The 25,033-nt window shown below is 52.1% G+C and overlaps 6 protein-coding genes across 6 annotated transcripts; 2 read left to right on the top strand and 4 right to left on the bottom strand.

Moving 5' to 3' along the window:
* Nucleotides 1-868: 868 nt before the first annotated feature.
* RpS3A (ribosomal protein S3A) lies at nt 869-2,375 on the bottom strand. Its single transcript, XM_003740462.2, has 3 exons — nt 2,245-2,375; nt 1,635-1,826; nt 869-1,474 (listed from the first exon to the last, which is right to left on the bottom strand). The coding sequence occupies exons 1-3, from the start codon at nt 2,304-2,306 to the stop codon at nt 937-939; spliced, it is 792 nt and encodes a 263-aa protein (XP_003740510.1). The 5' UTR covers nt 2,307-2,375; the 3' UTR covers nt 869-936.
* A 393-nt stretch (nt 2,376-2,768) lies between these two features.
* Nucleotides 2,769-6,577, top strand: LOC100903355 (transmembrane protein 185B). Its single transcript, XM_003740503.2, has 5 exons — nt 2,769-2,866; nt 4,633-5,026; nt 5,169-5,429; nt 5,550-5,673; nt 5,778-6,577. The coding sequence occupies exons 1-5, from the start codon at nt 2,859-2,861 to the stop codon at nt 5,999-6,001; spliced, it is 1,011 nt and encodes a 336-aa protein (XP_003740551.1). The 5' UTR covers nt 2,769-2,858; the 3' UTR covers nt 6,002-6,577.
* A 629-nt stretch (nt 6,578-7,206) lies between these two features.
* LOC100909295 (OCIA domain-containing protein asrij) lies at nt 7,207-8,790 on the bottom strand. Its single transcript, XM_003740464.2, has 4 exons — nt 8,639-8,790; nt 8,339-8,411; nt 7,881-8,171; nt 7,207-7,662 (listed from the first exon to the last, which is right to left on the bottom strand). The coding sequence occupies exons 1-4, from the start codon at nt 8,735-8,737 to the stop codon at nt 7,325-7,327; spliced, it is 801 nt and encodes a 266-aa protein (XP_003740512.1). The 5' UTR covers nt 8,738-8,790; the 3' UTR covers nt 7,207-7,324.
* An 865-nt stretch (nt 8,791-9,655) lies between these two features.
* Nucleotides 9,656-14,375, bottom strand: Sec24AB (Protein transport protein Sec24AB). Its single transcript, XM_003740502.3, has 4 exons — nt 12,720-14,375; nt 11,941-12,054; nt 10,606-11,805; nt 9,656-10,402 (listed from the first exon to the last, which is right to left on the bottom strand). The coding sequence occupies exons 1-4, from the start codon at nt 14,373-14,375 to the stop codon at nt 10,181-10,183; spliced, it is 3,192 nt and encodes a 1,063-aa protein (XP_003740550.3). The 3' UTR covers nt 9,656-10,180.
* Nucleotides 14,376-14,932: 557 nt separating this feature from the next.
* Nucleotides 14,933-16,335, top strand: LOC100909152 (proteasome subunit alpha type-6). Its single transcript, XM_003740463.2, has 3 exons — nt 14,933-15,192; nt 15,486-15,782; nt 15,892-16,335. Exons 1-3 carry the CDS (start codon nt 15,121-15,123, stop codon nt 16,261-16,263), a joined length of 741 nt encoding a protein of 246 aa, XP_003740511.1. The 5' UTR covers nt 14,933-15,120; the 3' UTR covers nt 16,264-16,335.
* A 680-nt stretch (nt 16,336-17,015) lies between these two features.
* On the bottom strand, nt 17,016-23,916 carry Gapvd1 (GTPase activating protein and VPS9 domains 1). The gene is made up of 15 exons (XM_029110660.1): nt 23,800-23,916; nt 22,808-23,061; nt 22,537-22,662; nt 22,325-22,454; nt 22,005-22,153; nt 21,606-21,870; nt 21,242-21,462; nt 19,549-21,094; nt 19,268-19,450; nt 18,900-19,161; nt 18,615-18,814; nt 18,373-18,515; nt 17,907-18,247; nt 17,556-17,809; nt 17,016-17,437 (listed from the first exon to the last, which is right to left on the bottom strand). The coding sequence occupies exons 1-15, from the start codon at nt 23,914-23,916 to the stop codon at nt 17,171-17,173; spliced, it is 4,458 nt and encodes a 1,485-aa protein (XP_028966493.1). The 3' UTR covers nt 17,016-17,170.
* Nucleotides 23,917-25,033: the final 1,117 nt, after the last annotated feature.

Raw genomic sequence — 25,033 nt, 5'->3', positions numbered from 1 at the left:
TACTCGCTCGATCAACTGTCCGATTCTCCACTCCTTCGACGGCACTTCCAGCTACGAGTTACGCACAACCGTCGAGAGGTGCCGTCGCTCCCGACGTCTGCCCGACAGTTGATCTGGGAGCAAGCCCTCGGGAGCAGAACGTTCGAACAAAGAGGAGGCCACCTTTACGACTGCAACATCGTCACCCGCTGCCACCATAAATGAATTATGGACCACTAAGAGGTCGAAAACTCGACAAACGGGAGCGTCGAATCCCACCGCGACCACTGCCTGTGCCACACTACGGGCAGTGAATACCTGCCTCCGAGCGGTGAATGGAACAGCGGCAGCGGCGACGACGCGCTGAAGACCCACACATGTCCGAAAACTTTCTGCTGTGTCGCTCGATGGCTTGCCAGTCGTCGGTGAACCCTGTGTCTCCAGCAACGGTGGTCATCGCCTTGCGAGCCGCGGTCGACCGTTTTCCCGATAGGAACACACCGGTATCCTCACAGGAGAGATTTCATCGATTGGATATTCAGTCGAAGTTTCTCTTTTAAGGGCAGTGAGGACTTTTCTTGAGAAGTACTAAAGATTGCTTTCGACCTCAGTCTGTGTCTATCGTGAGGGATCGACGCTAGAGTACGAAATGACTCGTCGTGATGGAACAGAGTTAGAGTTCCGGAGAATCTGCACACGTTCTCCGTTCAGTGAAACACCGACTCAGAGTTTCCTCCGATACGGCCAGACGTTAGGCTCGGAAACCCTCGAAAGAAAGAGTCTTCGGCTCCGGCACTGTCTTCGGAGCAGATCGAGGAACTTCTTGCTCTGAGTGGCTCGATCCCTGATTCTAATAGATATTTAGGAGAAATTAAGGAACAGCGCATCGTGAAACTTTTTTTTATTACCCCAATGGTGGAGCTTGATGACAAATGATGTTCTTGGCCATCATCAATTCTAGACGGTCTCGAGCACTGGGGGCTCATAATCGTCGGGGCGGTCGACAGCCATACCGTCGGCGGTCTTGGTTCCAGAGGATCCCTTCGAGTCGCCGTGCAGCTCAAGGAGCTTGCTCATGTCGAACTTGGGCTTCTTGAGCACCTTGACCTTCCTGATGAGCACGTCATGGAGCGGGAAGATTGCATTACAGACCTTCTCGATGTCTTTGCCGATCGATTCGGGGATCAGTTTGCTGACGACGTCCTTCAGGTCGCAGGACGATACCTCGCGCTGGATGATCTCGACCATCTTGCGACGGATGGCACGGACCTGGGCGTGTTGGGCGTAGCAAGTTTTCTTCACTTGGCTCTGGGTCTTCTTGGTGAAGCCAATGCAGAACAGTCGAAGAACGAAGCCGTCGGTCGTGCGTACGTCCACCTGAGCCTCGATCAGGGTCTGCCATTTCTTGACCATGGATCGGAGCTTGTCAGTTGTCAAGTCCATTCCGTGGAAGTTGGTGAGGCAATGACGGCCCTGCACTTCTTCGCAAACAAGCCTGGAAGAAGGGAAGCAGTCCTGCCGTCAGAGAGGAGCTAATACAGAGTCAGCCTACACGACTAACGGTCGAGATTCCTGAACGCGCAGGGAAAAATCCGTACAGCGTAAGAGATGCCGAGGGGGCACAGACTCCGCCATCGCGATGGCCGGGAACTCACTTGAACTTCCTGAAAGCATCCTCGTTGTTGTTCAAGTCAGCCTGGGAAACTTCATACACACGTCCTTTGAGGCCATCGGAGGCGATTTTGGTTCCCTGTGTACGGTTAACGAGGGTCTTCCCAACGTTGCGGATTTGGAACATTGATGGAGCCTTGACATCGTACCAATCTTTACGAGTGAAGGGGTCAACACTGGAACGAGGAATGGGTAAACATTAGGAACTCGGTGAACTACGCGACGAATTCGGTTTCGTGTTTTCACAGGGAGTAGATCCGGCGAAATAGTGTCGGCGGCCGTCTGTCCACGTTTTACTCGCCGCATTCGAATATATTCGAATACATGGCGCTCACGAACGAACACTGGAGCTAATATCGCTCTTCCTCACTGGCGGAAGCCGAGAACAACTAGCCACACCGAACCGACAAGCCATGGCTTGGAAATCATCAGAGAGCCCCATTTCTCATCTCACATGCGACAGAAACGAGCGGGCTGATGTTCGATTTCATCCAATGAAATCATGGTTCCGCCGGGTTTCCCTGACGCGGACTCCGGTCGCATATGTCAGTCCAAATATCCAAGCGGGGACTGACGCGAATATCAGTCACTTACATCTTCTTTTTGAGGCCCTTTTTGCCTCCTTTCGAAAGTCCCTTGTTCTTTCCGACCGCCATGTTGCAACTCACACGGGAAAAGACCGGAACGAGGCGCGGATGTTTGGGTGAAGCCTCGATTCCGAAACCACCCGCCTCTGTTTGGTTTCGGTACTGTGATCGAACCGATTTTTCCGGAGAGTGGGGGCGGACTCAATCGACTCCAGTCGATCACGATCAGCCGGGAATCGAATAGGGTCATCGGGGCGACAGCGCATTCCTTGCATCATTTCTCGCTTGTACTTTCTCGGGGACTGGTTTGCGCGCCAATTTTCGAACGGGCTAACTCGATCCGGGAAAACATTGGTTTCCAGCTTTCCAACAGCAATCCCGAAATCCTCCGATAACCAGGTCTTGGGATACTTCGATTGGCGCATCGGACCTCGTTCTCATGGGATTCCGGAGAGGATTTTGCGACAGATACGTCTCAGCAACTCGGCAGTGCTGCGGGTACGCCAAGCTCCCAGCTGATTTCTCAGAGCAACCAGACTACCACAGCAAACAGAATGCCTCCGTGTTGGTGGTCGCTGTTCGTTTCCCGTGGCGTGTAATGAAGCCAAATTGTCAAGCCCAATGACTGAGTGAGTATTTAGTGCAATCGCGTTACAGTTCCTTGGACGTTCCCCTATCGGTAGAGTTTTGCTTCCCTCCTTTAGGTTGAGCGCTCCAAATTACTCATGCAAGCGCAGTGGGGGATCCTCGCATTCGAACGAACGCGGAACTTTGGGAAGCCGTAATTGATTCCGCCGCGCGAGATCACTCACACGCTCGTGAAGGGAAGAATCCAATTCTGGCCCAGATGTGCGGTTCCATGCGGCTCCTCGAGACTCTCGGGATTTGCGTGAAGTTGATCCCTACGGGCGTCTCGATGGGATGTATGAGCTACGACGAGAAGCCCTCTCGTTTGGACTTTTTTCGAATTCCTCAATGAGTCCAAGTGGGGACTATCGATTGCCGGAGAATGTAGCTAGCATAGCTGACGCTAGAGCTCTCGAAGAGCATTTAGAGGTGCATATCTGAGAGAGCCTATTCGTTCCCGTGGTCAGTTTGGTTCCCCCCGGATCGATCTCGACATCGCGATTCAGGAACATGACTTCTAACACTGTTGACATTCGGCGCTGCGAAGCCTTCCGACGATGTTCCAAGATAAGAGATCCATCGGACGCTCACAAAACACGGGAGGGCCGTTCGCCTCTCTCGAACATGAGTGCTCTAGAAAAGCAGTCGATTCGATTCGCGGAAGAAGCGCCTCCCGCTGCACTCGTTCGGCCTCATTCTTGAAGCTTATCAGCGGACCTTCGACGGCGAAGGAATCAATTCCGACGAACCAGAAGAGAAGTTTCGAAATTTCGATTCCCGTCTGTGCGCTTTCACATTCATCTACCGCGGAGGCTTTCGGGGCACCGCAGCTTCCAAGAACGGTAGCTCACTGCCAGAGCGTTGTTGGACAGCGAAAGAGTTCTTCAAGTGTAGGTCATTTGGAAGCCTTGAAGTCAGTCGGGAGACGTTGCGTGGGAACGATTGTTCTTCAGAAAGCGAAAGCGCCAAGTGACATATCCTTCCAAGTTTCCCATTTTAACGGATCAACTGCCTCCCCCTTCTTTTGGAAAAGCGTAGAAGTGAACGAGGATCACGAATAACCATGACCATTAACAAGCTCTTCTTTGAGACTATGCATGTGTCCCGTACATGCGAGACATGGATGACGTACACGAAACATGAGCCTCCTTTCGGTTGGATGGTCCTCAAGTCCCACCGATTTGGATCGCTCCCGTTGATCTGCTTGTGATCAATTGGATAACCCCCGGAAGACTCCGCTGCATCCATCACCCAATGATGGAATTACCGATTACAGTCTGTCAATGCTTCAAACGATTTGCACGGCTGGGTACGCGGCAAACGAATAAACGGATGCTCATGGATCGAGTCGATAAGTTCCACATTGATTCGCTTCATTGACCCCGCTTCGCCGCGTCAGGCGGCAGCTATTCTATGAAATATGAATCGGGACCCTTCGGCTCTTGCGCAAGAAGCTCGATGTTGGAGTCGGCCGAACGAGGTGCAAAACGCCGCGAAGCAAAGAACGCACGAAAAATATTCAAGTTGTCATCCGCAAAACATGAGTTGTTCCATGTGTGACACGCGAAAGAATGGAGGGGTCTAGAAACTTTCGGGAACCACTACGGTCGTCTCCTCTTATCGATTTGCGACGCACTTGGTGATCGTGCGACTGTTGGAGCAAGGAGACTGAAGAGTGAATATTTTCTCCTCTCGAGCGAGAGGATGTCGGCGTGTCCGCGCTCAGAGGTCGCAATTACGGCGGACTCAATATGACGTTATTCCACAGCCGTCTTCTCATCTACTGTTCGCTATTGGCGTTCCTGCTCCTTCTGTCACTGAAGTGGGATGGATACATCGATGCCGACTACTGGCTCGTGTTCAGCCCTCTGTGGCTATGGAAGTTCATCGCGGTGTCGTCTACGCTGGCCGCCTCGTACATCTGGCACCGGCAGCCTCAATACCGTTTCGATCAGGAATCGCTGGTGGAATACAAGTCCATGATGATGTCGATCTCTCTGCATTTGCTCATTTTGGTTTACGAAGTTCTGGTGTGTGACAACTTGGAAACAGCCTCAAGGAGTCGACATCTTTGGACACTCATCTGCATTCCGCTCGTTGCGCTGTGCTGCCTCGCAGTTGTCGTATGCATTTGGTCTGTGAAACATGATCGGCCGTTTGAGGTGAGTTCTCGATATTTGAAGGAGCTGATACGTCGGTCGATCGATCCTTCGATAAATTTATGGCTCAGGTTCCTGAACGTCACTCCGATCGTGCGTACTCGGCTCCTCCCATTCAACTGGTGCTTTTCTCCATCGATTGCAGATGGAGCTGCTATGCGCTGTCATGACAATCCAATTGATATTCATTGCTCTGCAACTGGATCGCTACGTGTTGTGGTCGTGGGTGGTCATTTTCATCCCTCTCTGGGTAGTCTTATGCATTGCGCTGATAGGCGTTCTGTATTCAATTATTTTTGCCATCATTATATCGAGAACTCCTGAAGTCACTGCAGAGCAGAAGCGCTTGACATCTCATGCCGCCGTCTCGTACACACTACTTGTGCTACCGTTCGTTGCGTTTCTGGTGAGTCACCCCTGTCCAGCCTGCCATCCGAAGCTTCATCAGTCTGTTCCGAGTAGTTCGCGAAGACGGGCTCCCGCACATTTTTTCACATAACGCCGTCAAAATCATTCGATCTTCCAGGCTCTTTTGACCAATAAACTCGACGGGAGGAGCCAGCTGACCTACACTGCGTGCTGTATGCCCCTGGTAGCGACGTTCGTCATTCTACTCATCTTATCGTTTTCCTGCAAGACCAGGAATACCTGTGAGTGCATCCATCCCTGTTTCTGAGCGAGATCCGCATCGTCATCGTCTTCGACCTCTTCATGTCTATAAGGTCTCAAATTTGACACCCTCCTATCATCGCAGGGCTTTTCGGATCGCGACAGGATTTATGTAGGTTGCTGATTACGGCCTGCCCGCTTCTCCAGGAGTACGGCAACATTTCATACAGATTGCACAATTACGGCCAACAACCGCAACAGCAGACCGAAGTCGATCATGCCGAGTTCACGATGCCGATGAAGAACAAAAAGAAACAGGAGGTGGAAACTACAGTCGTGCCCATAAGATCGATTGACGTCCCGGATTAGCTAGGCTTCACCATAGAATCGTCCCGAGGAGACCTTCCCCGGATTCGTCTGCATCACGAATCTCTCTCTTGCCTGCGTCGATGTGCCACCGACCAAGCTCCGACTGCAAAGAGGCATCGTCTCAGTCGTCAATCAGGAAATGCGCTCCGAGGAGGCAGAGTCGAGCTCGCTGAGATAGTCACCACCCGAGGGGCGAGCCATCCCGGGTAATGACGACTACGTTGCGGGGATAAAACGCGGACTGTGTTCTCGTTCTTCTGTTGGATTCACCGAGGTTTCTCGGCTCAGGGTGGGGGTCGATGCTGCTGGTAGCTCAGAATTCATGATGCCCGGCTAGACTCTCGATGATTCGAATCATCGCTCGGTGACCTCGTCGATTAGACTAGAACAGACCGACATATCAGCGGCGTTTCCTGCTCCCGTTGAACTGATGTTTATATTCGCATTTCGCTGAACTTAATGGATAGGCTCATCCTCTAGATCTCAATAGTCCCCGTTGACGTCTGTAATTTTCGCTCAGATACTAATTTCCCCCCAATTCATAGATCGAAGCTACGAATGGCGGAACTAACTCGAATCGCTCTGGAGAGAGGGGTCAGTCTCTCCTCCCCGGTTCTTTCGAGCTATTCCATGATCCTCATCACCGTTAGATCAACAATCACCCCTCGCACGAAAGATTGACTGTGTGATCGCTCACGGATGTTTGTCCCTGAGGAGGGCGGGAGTGTCTTCTCTGGGGAGGAGTTTCCAGAGGATTCCGGGAAAGATCGCGGCGAAGTTCGTAGGTCCATGTCAGGATTCCCCACATGACGGAACTCGTAGGATTCTTTCGCTTGATCCCCTGACTCGCACCTGAATTTCAGAGTGGGAGCGGATGCTCGATGGTGGTCATGAAATCTCAGACTGGAAACGGTCTCAGACTGGGGTGCTTAGGTGCACTTCAGGTGTGTTTAGTCCGCTCGAACTTGTTTCCTTGCGGGAGCAGGCTTTCAGCGCCCCTGCAAGGCCGTAAGATGAATACCGATGACGCATCGTGAAGTTGGTGAAACTGAATTCATGAGGTAGAATCTTCGGTTGGTAGCTCAATCGTTCAGAGAGGCATTCATATTGAAGCAAGTACACAATTGTATATACCGTGCAATAAAATGAAGTCGATATATCAAGGAACTGTATCGAAGCGGCAATTCCGTTTATCAATCACTATCGATTGTAGTCACCGTAAAGTACGGCTCTCTGAACAATCGTTCTGTATCATGCTGTCATTATTTCCCGATCTAAAGACTAAGAGAACACTCGCCAGAAGCGCCGGGGACTCCTCTGCACTCATTCTTCGAACACGTCGCCGTAGGCATTCCTCCTCACGCGTTTCGGCTTGGCAGTTACTGCGTCAAAGACGCTGTCATCTCTCTCTGGTGGGGTTAGAGGCGCGAAAGGATCCGTGAAGGACTCCGGTTGACTGTTCGGAGACGGTGCGGGGCTCTGAGGGGGAGGCGCGCCGGACCCGCCATATTGCTGGACGACCTGAGAGTATTGATTGTGGGCGTGCATGAGACGATTCTCGTTCCGGAGATCTTCGAAAGACTTCTTTCTCCCAGGTTGTTCCTCTCCGGCTCGTTCGTGCACGATTTCCTCTCTAGGGGGTTGATACGGGTATGGGGAAGCTGCAAGAGAGTATGGTCATATTGCTCAGCGTCTTCTCGGCTAGCTTAACTGTCTCAGAGCCGACTTAAAGGGAAATGAAGTATCTAGAAAAGCCCATGTCTCCATGAAGATTAATCCTCTGGAGAAATCCGCTTCCAGTCGGAATAAATTCTCTGGCAAATGGATTCTTCAGAGGAATAATCATACGATATCGATCGTATCGCTGCTTAGATCTGACCTCTGGGGGCGGGTTCGTCGCGACGTCCAGTCAGTTGATCGAACCCTGATTGGCCTCCCTCGTCGAAGCCACCCTGCGCCTTTTTTCTCAGAAGCTCTCCGAATTCTGAATTCGGAAGGTCCTTCAACCTCTGGGTGCAGACGCTGATGTATGATATCCGACCGAAAATGTAAGCTCCAAGAAGTCCTGCGGCCATCTTCGGGATCTTGCCGAAAGAAGCATTTGGTTGCCACAGTCCCTTCCTAAAAGCGACTTCGGCGCCAATGACGTAGCCCGCCATCAGAGGGAGGCCTGCGGATGGTGAAACATTGTTGTCATATTTTTCATATTGGAGCATGTAGTTTTCAAGCGACGTGCGCGTAAAAGTCCTCCATTCATTGGCTGGAGGAACTTCTGCAGGGAGGTGCTTGACAGAAGAATTTGAATCAAGGACCAGCAATGACGGTCGGGAAACGTACTCCTCTGGTAGAAAGACTCGGAATCGCACTCTTTCAAGACTGCAATATCTTCGGGGGAGAGTTTGACAGGTTCCTGGAAAATAATCTCGATGATCAGTTCTCCGTCATGGAACCGGGCCGAAATCACTACGCCCACAATTCGGCAATACTCCGCAAGTGGGATGCGGGAATTCCATGAGCTGATCCACAGGATCCCGATGAGGTTTGCAGCTACGCGCGTTCCCCGTCCGGGTCCACTTCACGTGCCGACCCGAATGGAAGCAGCTGACCTCGGAAAATACAGTCGAGTGAAATACGTACTCGGCCTCGACGAGAGATGTCGTTGGGGTTCACAGGGGCCGCAACTCTCCGGTCTTGATCGGCTGAGAAATATTTCTGTTCATTCGGATAGGCTGTCATGACTGCCCCCCACACTTTCGAGCATGTAGTCCGTGTTCCAACTTGCCGTGACAATGATTGTTTTTGTTTACCTCCAGGAGTAGACGATTATTCTTGCGCGGGCAACGGCCAGTGTAATTGTAGTGCCAGGTCGACCCTTGCTTTCTGGCCCAAAGATCACTTTGAGTATGTTCGAGAGGCATAGTCTCGAAGGGTCTCCTGCTCGACCTCCGATCAGAATCGACGAGGGTTGGAGATTCTTGGGGATCCGGTAGTCGGCGTCGATGCCGTCGAGTCAACGAATGACTTGCGTGGATGGAACATGAAAGAGCACTCGGAACGGTTTGGGTGAAGGGAATTGTCCGATCCCAGTTGACGATTTCATGGGACTGCATGTGACAGGATTGTTCCTGCCGGAGGCGAACCACGTGCTTGACGCGCGACGCCGTGACCGAGTGCCAATGCTCACCCCCATCTTGTCTATTCAGGCTGCGCTATGTTTCTTCTCTGAATCGGGGCAGAGTATGAGGCGTCCGAGAACTCTCCCATGACCCATCGAGCTTTTCGGGGTGTCACGACGGTCCTCGTTGAAGTTAGGCCCCTCTTTCCCGCCCCATCGGAATCGATGGTCCCACCCCTGTCTGGGGGCGTCTCGATGCGCTTAGTAGCTTTTCAGGTCGTGGGCGGTTTCCGAATCCCAGCCCCGGTCGGGAGCCTAATTCCGGAGCCCTGAGAGAGGACATCGCACGAAAGTTTGAAATATGAATTTTATTTATCAATTATGTAGTGGTGGTGTAGAAATCGATGGAGAGTCGAATTCCGCTGGAAACCTGCCGGGATCTCTGCTCGTAAAAAAGTGTTGCGCGCTCTCAAATTGCCCTTTGAGAGCCGTGTTCGTCTCTTACACCCAGTACCCGTCATCCATTCGTCGTTGGCTTTCCTCTTATGCTCATGACTCCCGTGACGCTTGTCTCCGTGTCGTCGCCGCCGTCCCACCCCTCATCATAGTTTCTCTCTTACTCTCAACTGTATGTACAAATCGCTTGCGTGACAACATCTCTCTCTTCATAATCCACTGCGAATTTCTCCCTCAGCACCAATCACAGTGAAATCCCCTGGGAGCTACCGATCTTTGCAGCTCGTGACTTATTTCATTTATAAATAAATTTTATTCTATAAGCATTGCCTGCTCCTTGGCAAGTCCCAGATTTTTTCATTCCCAATCCGGACGAGCCGATACGCGCATCCTCGTCTTCGGCCCCATCTGAATCTGATCGCATGTCTTATTCCAGTTTCTTTCGATCAGACCATGATGGCTCCGTCGCCACAGCCGACACGGCTGATATAATAATGGAGGAAATTTCTTTGCGGAGCTTTTTTATGACTGTCACCCCGTGTCTTGAGCTAGTTTGTCCCCCCGCATCATTCAACAACAAGTTCTTCTAGAGCTGACTGGTAGCTCCTTCAATAAGAATCCAGCAGGTTGCGGAGATACTGCAGAAATTCGTAGTAGGAGAGCATGCTTTCGCCACGGTCGTTAATCATGTACTGGGTAAACAATTGTCGGATATGAGAGTCTTCTCGAAGAATCCATAGAGGAGGACGGACGGCGTGTTTCGCTGAAATAGAGTCCACGAAGCTTCTGATTCGTATCGACTCCTCATTGTCCAGTTCAGGCAACGCACTCTGAAACAGGATAGGGTCCACTTTACCGAGACGTACGATCATCCGAGAGGGGCTATCAGGCAGCTATTCGAGGCATCGGGGATGAGTGAAAAAAAAAATGAAATAGGAGGAAATCATAATTCATAGAACTCAACATGCCGACGAGCTCGATGATAATAATTATTATTGATAATGGACACATCGTATGGGTCACGCGAACTCACCATGTTGTCGGGGAGCTGCGAGAACTTGCTGACGCCGAAGACGTTCTGAAGTAACAACGGGTTCAGTCGCCCACCGACGTAGATATACAAGGCGTCCACAGTCTCGAGCAGGTATAAACCAGTTTTATCGACTTTCTCGAAGGATAGCTGCACTCTCGGCGGATTGGGTACCATGACGTGTAGTGGATAGAGCGCCGGGTAGATGAGCAAAAGGAGTTTGTCCAACGGGAGGTTCTTGATTCGCTCCATATCGTAAACACGGTCATCGAGTTTTGTCGAAACTCCGACGCGGAAAGCTCGTTGCTTGAGCAATCCGAGAATCAGCAGAGGCAAGGTTTTGCAGTTTCGCATTATCATCAGGCCTCCCGCCGACGAACGTTGAGTTAACGAAAACGCGTGACAAAGATCCGCAGCTGCGTTTATCATGGCGTCGCGTGCGTCGTTCACGCTGCAGGATATGGTTCTGTCGACAGCCATCTTCGCCAAGAGCCCCACGACCGCTTCCTGGTCGGCCCCATTCAGGATATCCTGCAGTAGTGACGACACGCCCGTGCATAGCGTATGGACTCGAATTCGCCTCTCCCCTTGTGCCGATGTGTACAGCACGGCGGCTTGGAAAACCGCCGTATTGCAATCCGTCAGATTCTCCTCGATGCTCAGCTGGAGCGCGTATCCGGCGTCTGGGTTGACGTTCGGTAGAGACAGCAGGTCAGTGGATCGGACGAAGAAATTCCCATGGAACGTGTGCAGCTGCAGACCTTTCGTGCACCGAATGCGCATTACCGACTCGAATCCTATTTTCCGCGTCAAGTAGTGACGAAAATCGTTTTTGAAGCGTTCCACTTGATCAACCGCCTGAGTAACATGGAACTTCGGGAAATAGTACAGCTGACCAGACGAATACTTCGCAATGCCCGCCAGCGTTGCCAAATCCGCGAACTGAGAGTTCAGGAGGAAAATGTCCACCCCGATCTGTTGGCCAGTACAGTCGAGAGCGAGTTTCTTGTAGAAGTCGGTCGCTGGGTTCAGGTTGACGACCTCTTTGGCTGATCGCTCATTGGGATTCTCTCGGGACTGCAGACAGCCGGGTCCAAGATTGGGAAGGCAACATTGAAATACTGAAACTCGACCACCGATGGGAGACAGCAACTTGTAGGCTCCCTGGAGCGCGGCACCCAGACAGTTGCCCGGTCCACCGGTCTGTAAGGGAATTCCGAGAAAATCGCTTGGTTAGTTCACAGCGATGGGACCATCGTCCGGGTCAATTCCGATATCAAGTTCTCTTGACGCAATCGCGGCCCGCATATCGGCAGACTGTCGACCGTCGCAACTGACCTGAGTTGCACCTAAGCTCTTTAGAAGTTCCCGAACTTGTTCTCGACATTCCAACAGATTGCACAAGAGAGTCTCCGGCATCGGGATGAAAACGTCATCTACGTCCGAGACCACCTGGAATCGAAGAGAAGTCTTAGTTGGCGGAAAATCGGGAGGAAAACAGCGAGCGGATCGACTAGTCGCCGAGCGGAGGGGAATTGCGGACGACTAATAAAAATCCTGCTCAGATTTATTCGCTCCGATGATGACTGCTGCTACTAGCGCTCCTCGTCTATCCTCTGCTCGGCGCAGTCGGACGTGGCATTCGATCAGAGAGCGTGCTATCCCAAGACGGAGCTGTCAGGGATCAATTCCGGACCATGACGCACTGCGAGATCCAGACGAACATCTCTCCCAGATCTTGACGGCAGCAGCGGTCAAGATTGTTCTACGGGGAGCACCAACGACCGTTCAAGGTTGATGATGACGCCCGGAGGTATGGTCACACAGATCGTCGCCTCGGAACATCTCTTACCGACCGGGTCGCCAACAATCATAATGTGAGGATACCAGCATCGATCGGGAGATTTCTCAGCCTTGAGCTCCGCACACCGTTCCGACGGGGACGGTCCAGAATAGGTGCATATCGGAGAGGAAATCCGAAAATAGATTGTATGGAAATACGATTCCGGGAATTTCAGCTCCGCGACTATTTGGGGAGAGGGAGCAGGCCACGAGGAATAAGGACCCCTGAGGAATAGCAAGCTAAACGGAGAGCGGGTTTCGCGAGGAAAACTCACCATCTGACGAGGCATCCGACTGCTGCTGTCGATAGAATAAAAGTGCACAGACGAGTCGAACGTCACAAAACCAATCGTGGTTCTTCGGTCACCAGGCAAATGATCAAGACAATCTAATAGGACATCGGTTGCGACTTTCAAATATCCCGTCTCAACCGCCTGAAAACTGACGTCCAGGACGAACAGATACGTGGCGGCTTGCGGTGGCCGGACCATGTATTCCGAAGGCGCTATGTACTCCACCGTTCCGTTTTGAACTTCGGGTCGCATGTCGGGGTCCCCCATCCGCCCGGTCATCGGGTTCTGCAGGAACTCCGCGGGGAGCTCGTTGATTCGGAAGCAAATATTACATTTCCATCGTTGTCTATCGATGAACTGGATGAAAGGATTGATATAAGTTCGACAGGCGCGGCACCGGACTATCGTGTTCGTCTGGATGACGGGCAGGTTCTTGAGGTCCTTGAAGGGTTGCACAATGATCCCCAGCGGCAGACGACTCTTCTGCAGCAAAGATGACGTTTCGGGAATTTTCGTCATGGTGCACTTCATGATCTCCGGAAGGCAGTTCCTCGCAGCGAAGTCACTCATGGGAACTTCAGCGTCCAGAACCTCGCGCTCCTGAAGAAGATTCACCGGGTCGACTCCCCACAACTTGTTCATACCGTCCCGAACGGAAAGACCAGCCATCGGAGGAATCAGCTGTTGCTGCTGCTGCTGCTGTTGTTGCTGCTGGAGTAGCGACTGTTGTTGCTGTTGCTGATGTAATCCGTACTCCCCCTGACCGTTTTGGTATCCAGCCCCGTTGTTCTGGCCCGTCGGCGGGTACTGCGGATAGTTGGATTGCTGCGGGGCAGCGGGAGGGTACATTGGTCGACGAGGTTGTGCAGGTGCACCCATTGAATGAGCGTTAAGCTTCGTATTCGGGATGAGGGGCGGAGGGCCCATGGGCTGGGTTGGCGGAGGCGGTTGGAGCGGCGCTTGGGGGACCGGGCCCGAATTCGGCTGCTGTTGGATTGTCGGTACCGTGGAACCCGGTTGGAATTGATTAGCCTGCGGACTAGTCGGAAGTCCGCTTGGGGGTCCGTTCGTGAAAGGCATCGGCGCCGGTCCGTACCTCTGGGTGGAATTCGGCTGCATCGGGTTCACTGTCGAAGTCGGAAGAGGTGGGCCATTCATGTATCCGTTGGCAGTTGGTCCGTTCGTCAGGAGCTTAGGCGGGGCCTGCTGATTCCCTTCAAATGGTTGCTGCTGTTTCTGCATAGGTCCGTTTGGAAACGCGCCCTGGTTGGTCCTGTAGAAACTGTTCGGCGACGGGGCACCCGAGCTCGTTTGGGGAACGAACTGTTTAGTGGGATGCCCGCTTTGGACCCCGTGTTGCTGTTGGGAGAAACCGGTGGAGGCAAGCGGGGTCTGGGACGGAGAAAATGTGCTCCTGGTCGGAGAGGTCGCCGCAGGCATGACCGGCCTTGGACTCTGACCGTGCTGAGGAAAACCACCGGGCGTCGGGGGCAACCCGTGGCTCTCACTCGAAGCTCCCGAATTAAACGGCACCCCCGGAAATTGACGATTGTTCCCTTGGTAGGCAGGAGGCATCTGGGTGGTGTGAGCAGCTTGGTTTGGAGACCATTGCTGTTGGTATCCTTGATTGCCATTCATGCTTGTCTTCGGTCTGCTGTGCAGTTGCGGAAACACACTTCGATGACGAGAGAAGGCGGATCAGTTCGAGTACTGCGGTGCCTGGTTCATTCCAGAGCGATTCTCGACTTACTGAGCACCGACCAGAAGACACGCCGCTGCCTAGTGATAACAACAGGCAACACTCCTCACTAACACTCCGAATTTTCCTGATTCGAACGACCACAGTTCTCCTACACGTCAGCCTCCGCGTTTTAAGCTGACGCGTATCAGCTGGCGATGATTGGACAGCGGCGCGAACTCCAACTCTGCCTCTCATGAATTTCCCTGTTCGGAGCTAAAATAGTCACCCGGTTCTCGACCGGAATCTCGGAGAGTCTTTTTTCTGATCGGCATCGATCTTATCTTGTTTCCAGAAGGGTTTCGACCGCCAAAGTCCGACCGGAGACCGATACTCGGATCGAAAAACGGATCCGCCGGTGATGCGACTGCACTGTGAGCTGATACGAGATCGCGGCGTACTTTGTTATTTCAGAGGTTCGGCGGAATACGAGCGAGGACTTGGCTCGCGAATCGAGAATGAAAGTTTGGTGCCACCGAGTTCCGCCCCTTAGCGAGTGGTACAGCTCGATGCCGGTCGGATTCTACCAGCAGAATATGTACCAGTCATCTTCGGCGGCGACGGCGGCGGCCATCGTCGAAAGTGCATGTAGTGGGCTGCAAACTGTCTTTTCCCGGCTTCCGAGTTTGTTAGCTTGTCTTCACAATGGCTCGCGGCTCCTCTGCCGGTTTTGATCGGCACATCACCATCTTCTCTCCGGAAGGACGTCTTTATCAAGTAAGAGAAGCTTTTTATCGGGGAAACGGGGTTCTTCCGTTCCTTCAAAGTACTTCATTAGATCGGATCGAACTCCCGGCTTAGGGAAAAGGGGGGCTGAAGAAGTGTCGGAGGCTATAATTCCGCGCTGATTCTCCCAAGTCTCTCACCGGGTTCTGGATGCGTACGTCGGCCTGTGATGTTGGAGATCCGAGTTCGCTATCGGAGAAGAAAACCTCACGATCATCGAGGACTCCTCTCGATCCCCCGGGAAAAACGGCGATTGAGCGGCGCTGATGAGTTTCCTATTTCAGGTCGAGTATGCCTTCAAAGCCATAAATCAAGGAGCATTGACATCGGTCGGTGTGCGAGGAACCGACTCGGCAGTCGTTGTCACTCAGAAAAAGGTCCCGGATAAGCTCTTGGACGCTTCTTCAATCACGCACGTATTCAGTATAACTCCACGAATCGGCTGTGTCATGACAGGGGGGATCGCAGACTCCGCCTCCCAAGTATATCGAGCTCGCGTAGAAGCGGCAAACTGGAAATACAAGTACGAGCACGACATCCCCGTCGATATGTTGGCGAGGAGAATAGCCGATATCTGCCAGGTCAGTACGACTTCGAGGGACCCTTGGTCAGGCCAAGAACTACGAATGACGTGCGAGATTCTCCGGGAAAGAAACTCTCCTTTTGAAACTCCTCGACTTCTGTTTACAGGTATACACTCAAAACGCAGAGATGCGGCCTCTCGGCTGCTCGATGATGTTGGTTGGTTACGATGACGAATACGGTCCTCAATTGTACAAATGCGACCCCGCCGGATACTTCTCTGGCTACAAGGCAGCGTCGGTAGGCGTCAAGCAGAACGAAGCAATTTCATATCTCGAGAAGAAGTTCAAGAAGAAGGTCGAGTACAGCGAGGAGGAGGCTATCCAGCTCGCCATCTCAACGTTATCCTCCGTCCTGTCGATGGACTTCAAGGCCAGCGATCTTGAAGTTGGTCTCGTGACGAAGGCCTCCCCCAAGTTCCGCGCTCTGTCACAGGAAGAAATCGAAGCTCACCTCTCGGCGATCGCTGAGAAAGATTAGGTTTTTGCTTTCTGGTGACGATGATAATGTCAATAAAGGGAAAGAAAATCCTATTTATCTTTTAAATAGAAACGCAACATCTATATTTTATTCTCCTTCCCATCATTATTATTATTTTAATCTTAATTAAAACTCGCTTGTTCGTTGTCCGTCCATAAGAGGTTGACTTGGACGCATCCTCGCATCCCGACCGTCTATCGTCTTCTCGATACCACGAACTCCACGAGGAGGAGCTCCTCGAGTTCTCAATCGACGTGATCGCTCGAGAGATTCTAAAGATAGAATTCCGTTCCGACGCAGGCCAAATGGATCGCGTGGTGCTCGGCTAAAGATCATCCGCCCGAAAATAGACGTCACTCCAATTCACGTCGGATCTCAATGTTACTCTACGTTGTTCGTTCTACAGATTTCATAAAGCTATATTTCTCCTAAAACTCTCGACAGCAGCTCTCAAGATGTAGCCGGCTAGACAAAATGATATCATTCATCCCATCGAGAGGGAAGTTGTCTCGAGAGCGCACGCTGCGCGGAAACATTACGGAGATTCCTCACACTCCGGACGAAGGCGACTCGAAGTTCAAAACGAAAATATTCTCTAAACGGGACAAGGTCGCAATCTAATCGAATAAATGGTCGGGGAGAATCGACCGTACGGTCCGTTGGAGGTCCTTCGACGCACAACCGCGTCGATCTTGTAGGGCGAGGTATTTTGATCCGATTTCCCCCATTTTGACCGGGAGATTGAATTCAAGCCTCTCCCAGACGTCGGACACGGACTGATCACATTGTAGTCTAGGCGGAGAACGGGCCCGCTCGGTGCTTTCATGACCCGAGAAACACCTTCGAGTACATTTTCTGCTTCATTGTTTCCATGGGCTACCGTGGATTAGAGTTCTTACCATCACTGTCAGTTGTACTCTAAGCCCTTGATGAAGACAACCGCGCTATCCAACATCGTCCAATAGTAGCCGGCTTCTCCGTCTTGGTAACCCGGGCAGAACTGTTTTACGTATTCGATGTTGCTAAGTAGATATTGGGGATTCGCCTGAATGAGCACGTAGACCAGGATCGGGAAGAGGTCATCGGCGGCAGCCGCGGAATTCGAGGCAAGATGCAGAAGATCCATGATAGTTTTACAGCAGAGGAACACGCAGTTCATCTTGTCTCGCGGGGACTGCAAAAGGTGCGAACTCCATTTAGCGAATACTTCTCCCACCTTCTCCGTCGAGCGTGATGTGCCCGATCTCAGAGGAAACGGCCATCGCTCGGAGAGTCCTGCGCGCTCAACTCACCTTGTAGGCGTTGAGGGTTGCGATCACCGCCTGGGCGGATGGCCAGGGACACTCGAGGAGATAAATCTTTGGAATTCTCAATGCTTTGTGCTGCGGTGTGACGACCTGCGCGAGACGCCGAATGTGCGCGTGGAGAACTTGATCCCTATTCAAGTCGATATCTCCGTTCGGGAACAGGGCAGACATGTAAACCTTTCCCATGATCATCCGTTCCAGAATCGCTTCGGAAAGACTGAGGTACTCGTCGGAGCTCGCTATCGACACAGAGACGGAGAGTCAGTGAGCGGGAAAAATCTGTGGGGACCTATCGGCTGGCAAGGGAGATGCTCCGCATTAAACTCGTGGACTTACAGTGCCAGAGGGGATGTGAAGCCATTTCCTTGAAAATTTTCTCCAAGTATCTTTCAACTAGGTCGGCTTTCTCGTCGGACACCGTCAAGCTTCCAAATGTCGCTAACAGTGTCTCGAGCCCGAGACGGTGTTCCTTCCTGTGCAAAATTTGCAGGAACTCTTGCACACAAAATGTAGTCAGGTAGCCGTGCGTGACGCTCTTGTCTTTCTTAACATGAGCGAGGTGAGTTTGCAGGGTGGCCAAAGTAGCTTCGAGACCCTGTCGCGAACGGACCAGATATGAAATGTAGACTGAGCGCTGCCGGTAGTCTTCGCGCATTGTGTGGATGACGCGCTTTTGCCTATGGGGAAGAGTTACGGAAAAATGAACATGAGGGCTTAGGTCGCAGCCGGAGGAATCGGCTCAATCGAATTGGCTCCTACTGAGTTTCTCCATCGTAACTCGACGATCCAACCGGGAACCTACATGGATGAGTTCAGCTTCGAAATACACCGAATCGCCTCATGTAGTTGCGCGGTCAATTGATGATTCTGCAGTCCAATCGACTCTGCGAGCATCATTCTGAGCAATAGGATCAGATCGATGCTTGAGCGATCGATGTTCAGCACCTAAGAATCGGAATGCATCATTGGTACCTTGACTTTCGATCACGTCAGAGAGGCCCACGCTCCTGAGAAAGGAGACCGATACATTCTTCCGGTACTCACATGCACATTGGCTGTCGAGAAAACAGTGCGGAGCTTCCGCTTCGCATCGAGGAACATCACTTCCTCGGGGCATTGCGACGAAGCTTCACTCTCATCGAGATCCAAGAGATCTCCGGACACGGACGACGCACTGTCCGCGACCTGGGGCTCCTCACGGGACTTGCCACGATACTTTTCAAGGATTTCAGAAGGATCCATGACTGAAACAAGATTCGGGTACTCGAAGAATATCCTCGCGTCCACGGTCCGTAAATTCATGCGTTACATCTCTCAGTTGACTCTCACATTGAACAGATGATGGGGGAGGAGCAGAAACTTGGATAGGCGCGTGCTGCGTCGCTACCGCGAGCTCGGGGTCTTCGAAGTCTTGTTGCGAAAGGGACCTTCTGAAACCTCCCGAAGTTCTCGCATCGAGGGTCCTCACTTTGCTGCTGATGCTCTGCTTTATAGTTCCAATTTTTCGAAAGAAACCCCTCTGAGGTCCTCCCGACCGATTGTGCCGACTGTTTGGAATGGGAACACCGCCGCGGTCCCGAGACGCGGACTGCTGGAAAACGAGAAGTGGATTCATCAACGCACACTGCGTGGCAGAGACTTATCTGGGATGGGAACACCCCTCCATTATCGAAGTCTCTCGTTCATGGAAGACGCACCTGTAAATTTATTCTAGGTGTCTTCGGAATCGCGCCGGTCTTCATCTGATTCTGTCGTTCGGCCTCAGACTCCGCCGACGTGCCAAGACCAAAGTAATCGGAGCTGCTCTCAGAGTTTCCATCGGAGCTTTCGGCGCTACCCTGAGGTTTCAAGTTGCTCGACTCAGCAGCACCGTTGCTCATCTTGGAAGGAAAGGAAGGGTGAGGTCACCGAGGGACATCAAGAAAAATTCGCCAGTATGATGTGATCGAAAGTACTTCTCTCATCTCATGCCACTAACCATGACGATATCCCCGTCGAGTATATTCTCTCCAGACAGGGATTGCTCCTTCATAGCGAAACTGAGCCTTCCTAAACTCTGGCTTCCACTGTCTCCCGTGAAGCTTCCAGCGAATGAAACCACCGAGCCATTTGACAAGCTGTGCGCAAACGCTCCCGATATTATGTCGCCCGGCTGCAGAGAAGGAGGAGCACTACCTACGGGCGGCGCGACCCCACCGGAGCTAATATCGATGAGGTTATCTTCTCCAGAATCCAGCTTAATTAGATTCGTCGGGGTCGATTGCCTGTCCACCGGAGCTCGGGCTCCCACGAACTCCGGCACGGCTTCTTCCCCGTTCTGGCCTCTGTCGGAACCCATGATCATGTCTTCCTCCTGATTCTCAACCTCCTGCAGACGGTCCAGGTCGGAGTAGGACGTCATGGCGGCAGTACTCCAAGCGTCTGACTGCGTTTCGGACAGGTCGATTAGTTGCTGAACGTTTTGTTGCGAGAGATGGCCGTGAATATGTTGTTGTAGCGCGTTCAGGTGAGCCTCGAGGTTCTGTTGCTGTTCCTGGGCGTTGTAGGCCTCGCAATCACTGCCGAGCACGTCGGTGCTCCACGTATCGGACACCATAGATTTGGTTTCCTCCTCGGTGATCGACGATCCAGCCCCGGTGCTCTTGCCTAGTCCGAAACGACCGAAACGGTCCTCCATGTCCATCTGCTTTTGCGCTTCTTGACGTGGCGGAGCTCGTCTCCGCGTGGGAATATTCGACGGCGGAGGCACGTGGACTTGTGGGGCTTGCGGTGGATTGCCCTGTAGCAGCTGCAGCTGTTCCGCGATCTGAGAGGGGTTGGGAGGAACCGGTGCGGCACCATGCGACGATGGCGTGTCACGTCCACTGACCGAGGGAGTCCCGGGGCCACTAACGTTCGCCGACACCATATCCGATAAATTGTCGTTTTCGGCATTTTCCTCGAGGTCCAACGATGAAGCCATACTCGCGGCTTCTGAAACGGCCTCCAAATTGTCGCTAGCTCCGGCGATCGATTCTTGGTCTCCGAAAAACTTGGCTCTCTTCCCCGAACCGGTCGATGATTTTTCGTCGAGATTATCCAGGTTGAGTCGAACCCTGGTCGCTGATCGTTTCGACTGCTCCATGCTGAGGACAGTATCTTCGGTGAGCCCTCCGGGGAACTCTCTGCGCGCTGTGGTCGGCAGCGGCATGACGAGCACCTCTGTGATCACCTCGTGCTTCAGGTCTTTCGACGATGCTTCGTCCACCGTCTCGACCGAAGAGGAGTCGAAGCCACTCGAACTTCGGTGCCCCGTATTACGAATTTTGTTTACTTTGCTCCTTATAGCTTTCTTGAGGCTAGCGTCCTCGGACGTCTGACCGTTTGTGGTCGTGGGTGTGAGCGAGGGCATCTGCTCCGGAACGTGCTGCATCAGAGGCATCAGCCATTCCTTGAGCAGTGAACCTTGCATTTCGTTCCCGCGAACTTTGTGGAGTGTTGTGACCAAATCTTGCAGTTCACTCGGACTGATCAGGACGGCATTCCTGGAAAGAAAGAGCGCTGGCTTCAAACATGCGGCATTATTGTGATCACGTTTAGCTGTGAGTCGACGCGATCTACCCATGACTGCTGAATTCAATTCCAGAGAGTCAAACGTTGAGTATATGTCTCCCGATGGTCTGCATACTAACCTGGTCAGCGGACCATTGCTCTGCGAGGTGGAGGTCTGATCTGTTGCTGGACACGTTGAATTCAAGATATCATTGAACAGCTCAGGTTGTTGACTCCCTTGAATGATATCCTCCAGGATATTTGGCAAAAGGTCTTTGTCGAAGTTCCGGTACACCTCTTCGAGGCGTTCGTCGATGGGTTCGTATCGAGCCATGGCGAGAACTTGGACGATCCTCGCAATCTGAGGCGATGAAAACGTTGGAGAAAATAATGTTATTCCATGGAAAAGTCGAGGAGACGCTCTCGAGTAGTTCGTCGACTCTGAGTGCGTAAGAAACTCGGGATCGAAGCTCAAAGAGTCTTCGAGGCTAGAGTGGAACCCACCTGCATGAGGTTGTAGCGAGCGATCTGTCCAATATAGAAGCCTTCCTCGATTATACCGAAGAGCTCGGGATTCACGATGGCCGGACAGATGAAGAAGTAAAACACGAGGTCCGCGCAAATGACGGCTATTTGGCGCGACTCGAGTTTGTTCTCCTCGAGTATTATGGAATAGAATTGGCGAACGAGCCAAGCGAGAGCAGGCGGGAAGCAGAAAATTGATTCCTTGATTCCTTCGAGGAACACGTTTGCGAACATCGTGAGCTTGCTGTGAAGACGGAAGGAATTACAACTCTGACATGAGCACGACCAGGAACCGTTGCACCATTCAGTCGAGTTCACAAGTTCATGGCAACCGAGGATTCAGCTCTTGCGCGAACGAAAGCATTCCGCTCCACCTACCGTAACATCCTCGTGCGATAACTCTTCAGGCTTGCTTCGTATTGTGGAGTCCCTTCTTCCCCAAAGTGCCTCAGACGTTCCTCTGGAGAAAATCTGATCACTGTGTTGTTCGGCTCGAAATCCAAGTAGAGATCATCGTGCACGAGAACCTGAAGGGAAGATCGGCATGGTAATTGGCGGCTTCGTCGAGAACAGGAAGGAAGGCCTCGCAGATTCTCGGATCCTTCCCGAGCGAGCGATTTCGCCTGTCCCGAGAAATCACTATTCCATTCTCCAATCAGGCGATCGTTCTGAAAAGCCGTCTCGGCGGATGTCATTACTTGGATGATGGCGTTCCGTAGAGCAGAAGTCAGGAACAATTTGGCTGGAATGTGAGCTTCGACGAAAGCTTTATAACAACGACTGAAGGTACAGTTCCCGTTCTGCAGCAGCCGGCGGAGTTCGTTGCTCCTGAAAACATGATTCCAAAATGATGGGCGCTTCAGCGAGGTCTACGGTTTCGATTGTATGTGCTCAGCCACGTAAAACACACCGAGGCAGCTGGAGATGCATCAGCTCGTATAGGAGAACCAGTGCGAGGTTGTTGTCTTCAGGTAGAATACAGGCCCCGTATAAGGAAATCATCACCGAGTTTATGAGATGTTGCATCACAGAGGGTCTGGAAATGAATCTCAATCAAGCGAGGATTCTCGAGAATTAGCTGACTCGAGCACAATCGCTATGATGCCTCCCTGGAAATATGACTCGTAGATCGCTCGGGGAAGGAAACAATTCGGAAGAGCGGAGCCAAGCTCCGGACATACCCGACTTTGAGGTGTTCAGCACGGTCCAGGAACAGAGCCAAGAGTTTGGGGTTGTCACGCAGAGCTTTGAGCAGTTCGCACATAGAAGTGTCGGCGTTCCCGAGTCGACGGAACGAATCGATAAAATGCACGGCGTCCAGCTGCGCATCTTTGCGATGGGATGTTTGTATGTCGTGCAGATTGAGGATGTAGCAGTCCAGATTTATTCGCTGGTGGCGCGCCTGCCAAGCTTTTTCAAAGAGCCGATCCGAATACTGCCGCACCTGAACACGGACATAAATTATGGCCCATGACTTATATGACAAAGAGATGTTCTCAGCAACAAAGCTTGACTCCTCTACCCGTACGTCAATCGATACGCATCGGCCCTCCCAAATAAGCGTTGCGTCAGATCATACCACGTTCGATTTGTGGAAGACGCAACCCCATTGATTCATCTATGATCTACGACGCCAGTGGTGTATCCCGCTACCGGAACGTGACAGATTTGAGCAAGAGCAATCAATTATGCGGAACGCTCCTCCCGAGGCTTCTGTATATCGGTGGAGTCGAGCGATGCGAGCTGGCTGAATCGAAAAGGATCGCTCCCCCCCCCCTCTCGCCAGGAGCAGAAGATGTCCGATACGAATGGAAGATAATGTGTGAGGCGCGCTGCCAGATCTCCGAATTTTCGGTCGTCAGAGAAGACTGATTCTCACGGAGTGTATGGAGCTCTCCCCTAAAGAACTTGCATGAAGATGGAATTGACCTCGATCGACCTGAGGAGCCTCGCTATTGAGAACAATCGGAGAGCCTAATGCGATCCCACGGCCTCAATCCGATCTGCGTTCCTCCCCGGTTGGCAACAATCGGCGGACACATGAACTGTCATTGAGATACCGTCAGTTGTCACCGGCTGTCTCCGCGACGCTCTGACCCGCTCGGCTCAAGGGCACTCCAGGCTGCGAGCGAATGCTCATGGGACAAGCGAAGAGAAAGACACTCCTCAGAACTTTTCTTACCTCCTCGTTGAGTTGATGGATTTTCCGCTTCTCGGAACTGACAAACAGCTGTTCTTGCCGCAAGCTCTGAACCAATTCCATGACATCGTAAACGCCACCGCGAGTCATGACTACCGTATTTGTGTCCCTGATCGTCTAGGGCTGAATGATAGGAATGACAGTGGACGGTTTTCCCGCTCTTATTTCCCGAGTATCGAGATAATAAGTACGGCTGATAATGAGGAGTTTTCTCTCAGTCAGCTCATAGCGACTTCGGACACGCCTCCTTCTGAGCCGAATCTCCAGAGCTCTAGTCACTCAAGGGTGAACCCTGGGGGATCTTCTATCATTGCCGATTCGGTTATGAGGACCAGACACCGTGAAAACCTCTCAATATTCGACTACTTTCGTGATTGTTCACCGATTCAGGGAGATTCTCGCTACAGCTGAGCAACACCAACAGACTGTCTGCTATTGAGCTCGGTAGATTCTGCGCTGTTGAGCCTGAGAACTAGTGAGCTGTTAGGGCGCGCGTAGTGGTAGTGGTTGTCGGAACGATGATAGTCGGAGGATATGGCTGATTAATTTGTATTACAAAATTGGGATTTGCGAGCTGGCAAAGCTGCATTCCGGATCAAGATCGCATCAGGCTCACTGCGAGAGCTCCTTGTCGATGTTCCCGGTTGGAATCTTCGCAAGGGCCATTCGAGATTGAGGGAGCGCTTCCTCGAGTGTTCTATCGAGTGTACCTCCGGCACCAGATTCATCTGAGGCTCCAACCTAGGGGTTCAGGATGGACTAGCGTGCCTCCTCGAGGTCGGACGAGAACGAATGGGGAACATCCCATCCCCAGGACAACTCGAGGATTATAAAAATCCAAAATGGAAGAGAATATCCGAGACATGGCAATTGTTCAATCACCGAGAATATTCCAGACAATCATTTCCCTTTTCTGATGGACGAAGTCGCCATTGCCTCCGCATCGAAACGAGCATCCTTGTGTCTGAGAATCATTATCTGAGGCCGATCTCTCCCATTCATGAGAGGATGGAGGGATGATCTGAACATCTAAAGAAATCAGGGCGGAGGAGCAGCCTACATAGAACCCCAGACCGCCTCAGTTGGCACATCTGCGTCAATGGAGCTAGGAAGTCGACCGGCGATAATTCCTAACAGAACCACCCGAATCAGGCCGGATCCCAGGCTAAGATCATCAGCTCTATTCCGATGTTGACAGATTCAGTGT

Source organism: Galendromus occidentalis, unplaced genomic scaffold (assembly GCF_000255335.2).
Source record: "Galendromus occidentalis unplaced genomic scaffold, Mocc_1.1 scf7180000076951, whole genome shotgun sequence".
NCBI lineage: Eukaryota > Metazoa > Arthropoda > Arachnida > Mesostigmata > Phytoseiidae > Galendromus > Galendromus occidentalis.
Note: the sequence above shows the minus strand (reverse complement) of the source record. Positions and strands in the feature narration are given on the sequence as shown.

Excerpts from the sequence above, each read along its gene's own strand:
- Gapvd1 (XM_029110660.1), bottom strand. The coding sequence starts at position 23,916 with ATGACTCGCGGTGGCGTTTACGATGTCATGGAATTGGTTCAGAGCTTG. Across the intron at positions 22,154-22,324 it reads TACGGAACGCCATCATCCAA|GTTCTCGTGCACGATGATCT; the intron begins GTAATGACATCC and ends TCTTCCCTTCAG. Across the intron at positions 21,463-21,605 it reads CTCGCTACAACCTCATGCAG|ATTGCGAGGATCGTCCAAGT; the intron begins GTGGGTTCCACT and ends TCATCGCCTCAG.
- RpS3A (XM_003740462.2), bottom strand. The coding sequence starts at position 2,306 with ATGGCGGTCGGAAAGAACAAGGGACTTTCGAAAGGAGGCAAAAAGGGC. Across the intron at positions 1,827-2,244 it reads AAGGGCCTCAAAAAGAAGAT|TGTTGACCCCTTCACTCGTA; the intron begins GTAAGTGACTGA and ends TCCTCGTTCCAG. Across the intron at positions 1,475-1,634 it reads GATGCTTTCAGGAAGTTCAA|GCTTGTTTGCGAAGAAGTGC; the intron begins GTGAGTTCCCGG and ends CCCTTCTTCCAG.
- LOC100909152 (XM_003740463.2), top strand. The coding sequence starts at position 15,121 with ATGGCTCGCGGCTCCTCTGCCGGTTTTGATCGGCACATCACCATCTTC. Across the intron at positions 15,193-15,485 it reads CGGAAGGACGTCTTTATCAA|GTCGAGTATGCCTTCAAAGC; the intron begins GTAAGAGAAGCT and ends TTCCTATTTCAG. Across the intron at positions 15,783-15,891 it reads GAATAGCCGATATCTGCCAG|GTATACACTCAAAACGCAGA; the intron begins GTCAGTACGACT and ends TTCTGTTTACAG.
- Sec24AB (XM_003740502.3), bottom strand. The coding sequence starts at position 14,375 with ATGAATGGCAATCAAGGATACCAACAGCAATGGTCTCCAAACCAAGCT. Across the intron at positions 12,055-12,719 it reads GTCGGATGCCTCGTCAGATG|GTGGTCTCGGACGTAGATGA; the intron begins GTGAGTTTTCCT and ends CTTCGATTCCAG. Across the intron at positions 11,806-11,940 it reads AGAGCTTAGGTGCAACTCAG|ACCGGTGGACCGGGCAACTG; the intron begins GTCAGTTGCGAC and ends ATTCCCTTACAG.
- LOC100903355 (XM_003740503.2), top strand. Across the intron at positions 5,027-5,168 it reads AACATGATCGGCCGTTTGAG|ATGGAGCTGCTATGCGCTGT; the intron begins GTGAGTTCTCGA and ends CATCGATTGCAG. Across the intron at positions 5,674-5,777 it reads CTGCAAGACCAGGAATACCT|GGCTTTTCGGATCGCGACAG; the intron begins GTGAGTGCATCC and ends CTATCATCGCAG.
- LOC100909295 (XM_003740464.2), bottom strand. The coding sequence starts at position 8,737 with ATGACAGCCTATCCGAATGAACAGAAATATTTCTCAGCCGATCAAGAC. Across the intron at positions 8,412-8,638 it reads ACATCTCTCGTCGAGGCCGA|GAACCTGTCAAACTCTCCCC; the intron begins GTACGTATTTCA and ends ATTATTTTCCAG. Across the intron at positions 7,663-7,880 it reads CGACGAACCCGCCCCCAGAG|CTTCCCCATACCCGTATCAA; the intron begins GTCAGATCTAAG and ends ACTCTCTTGCAG.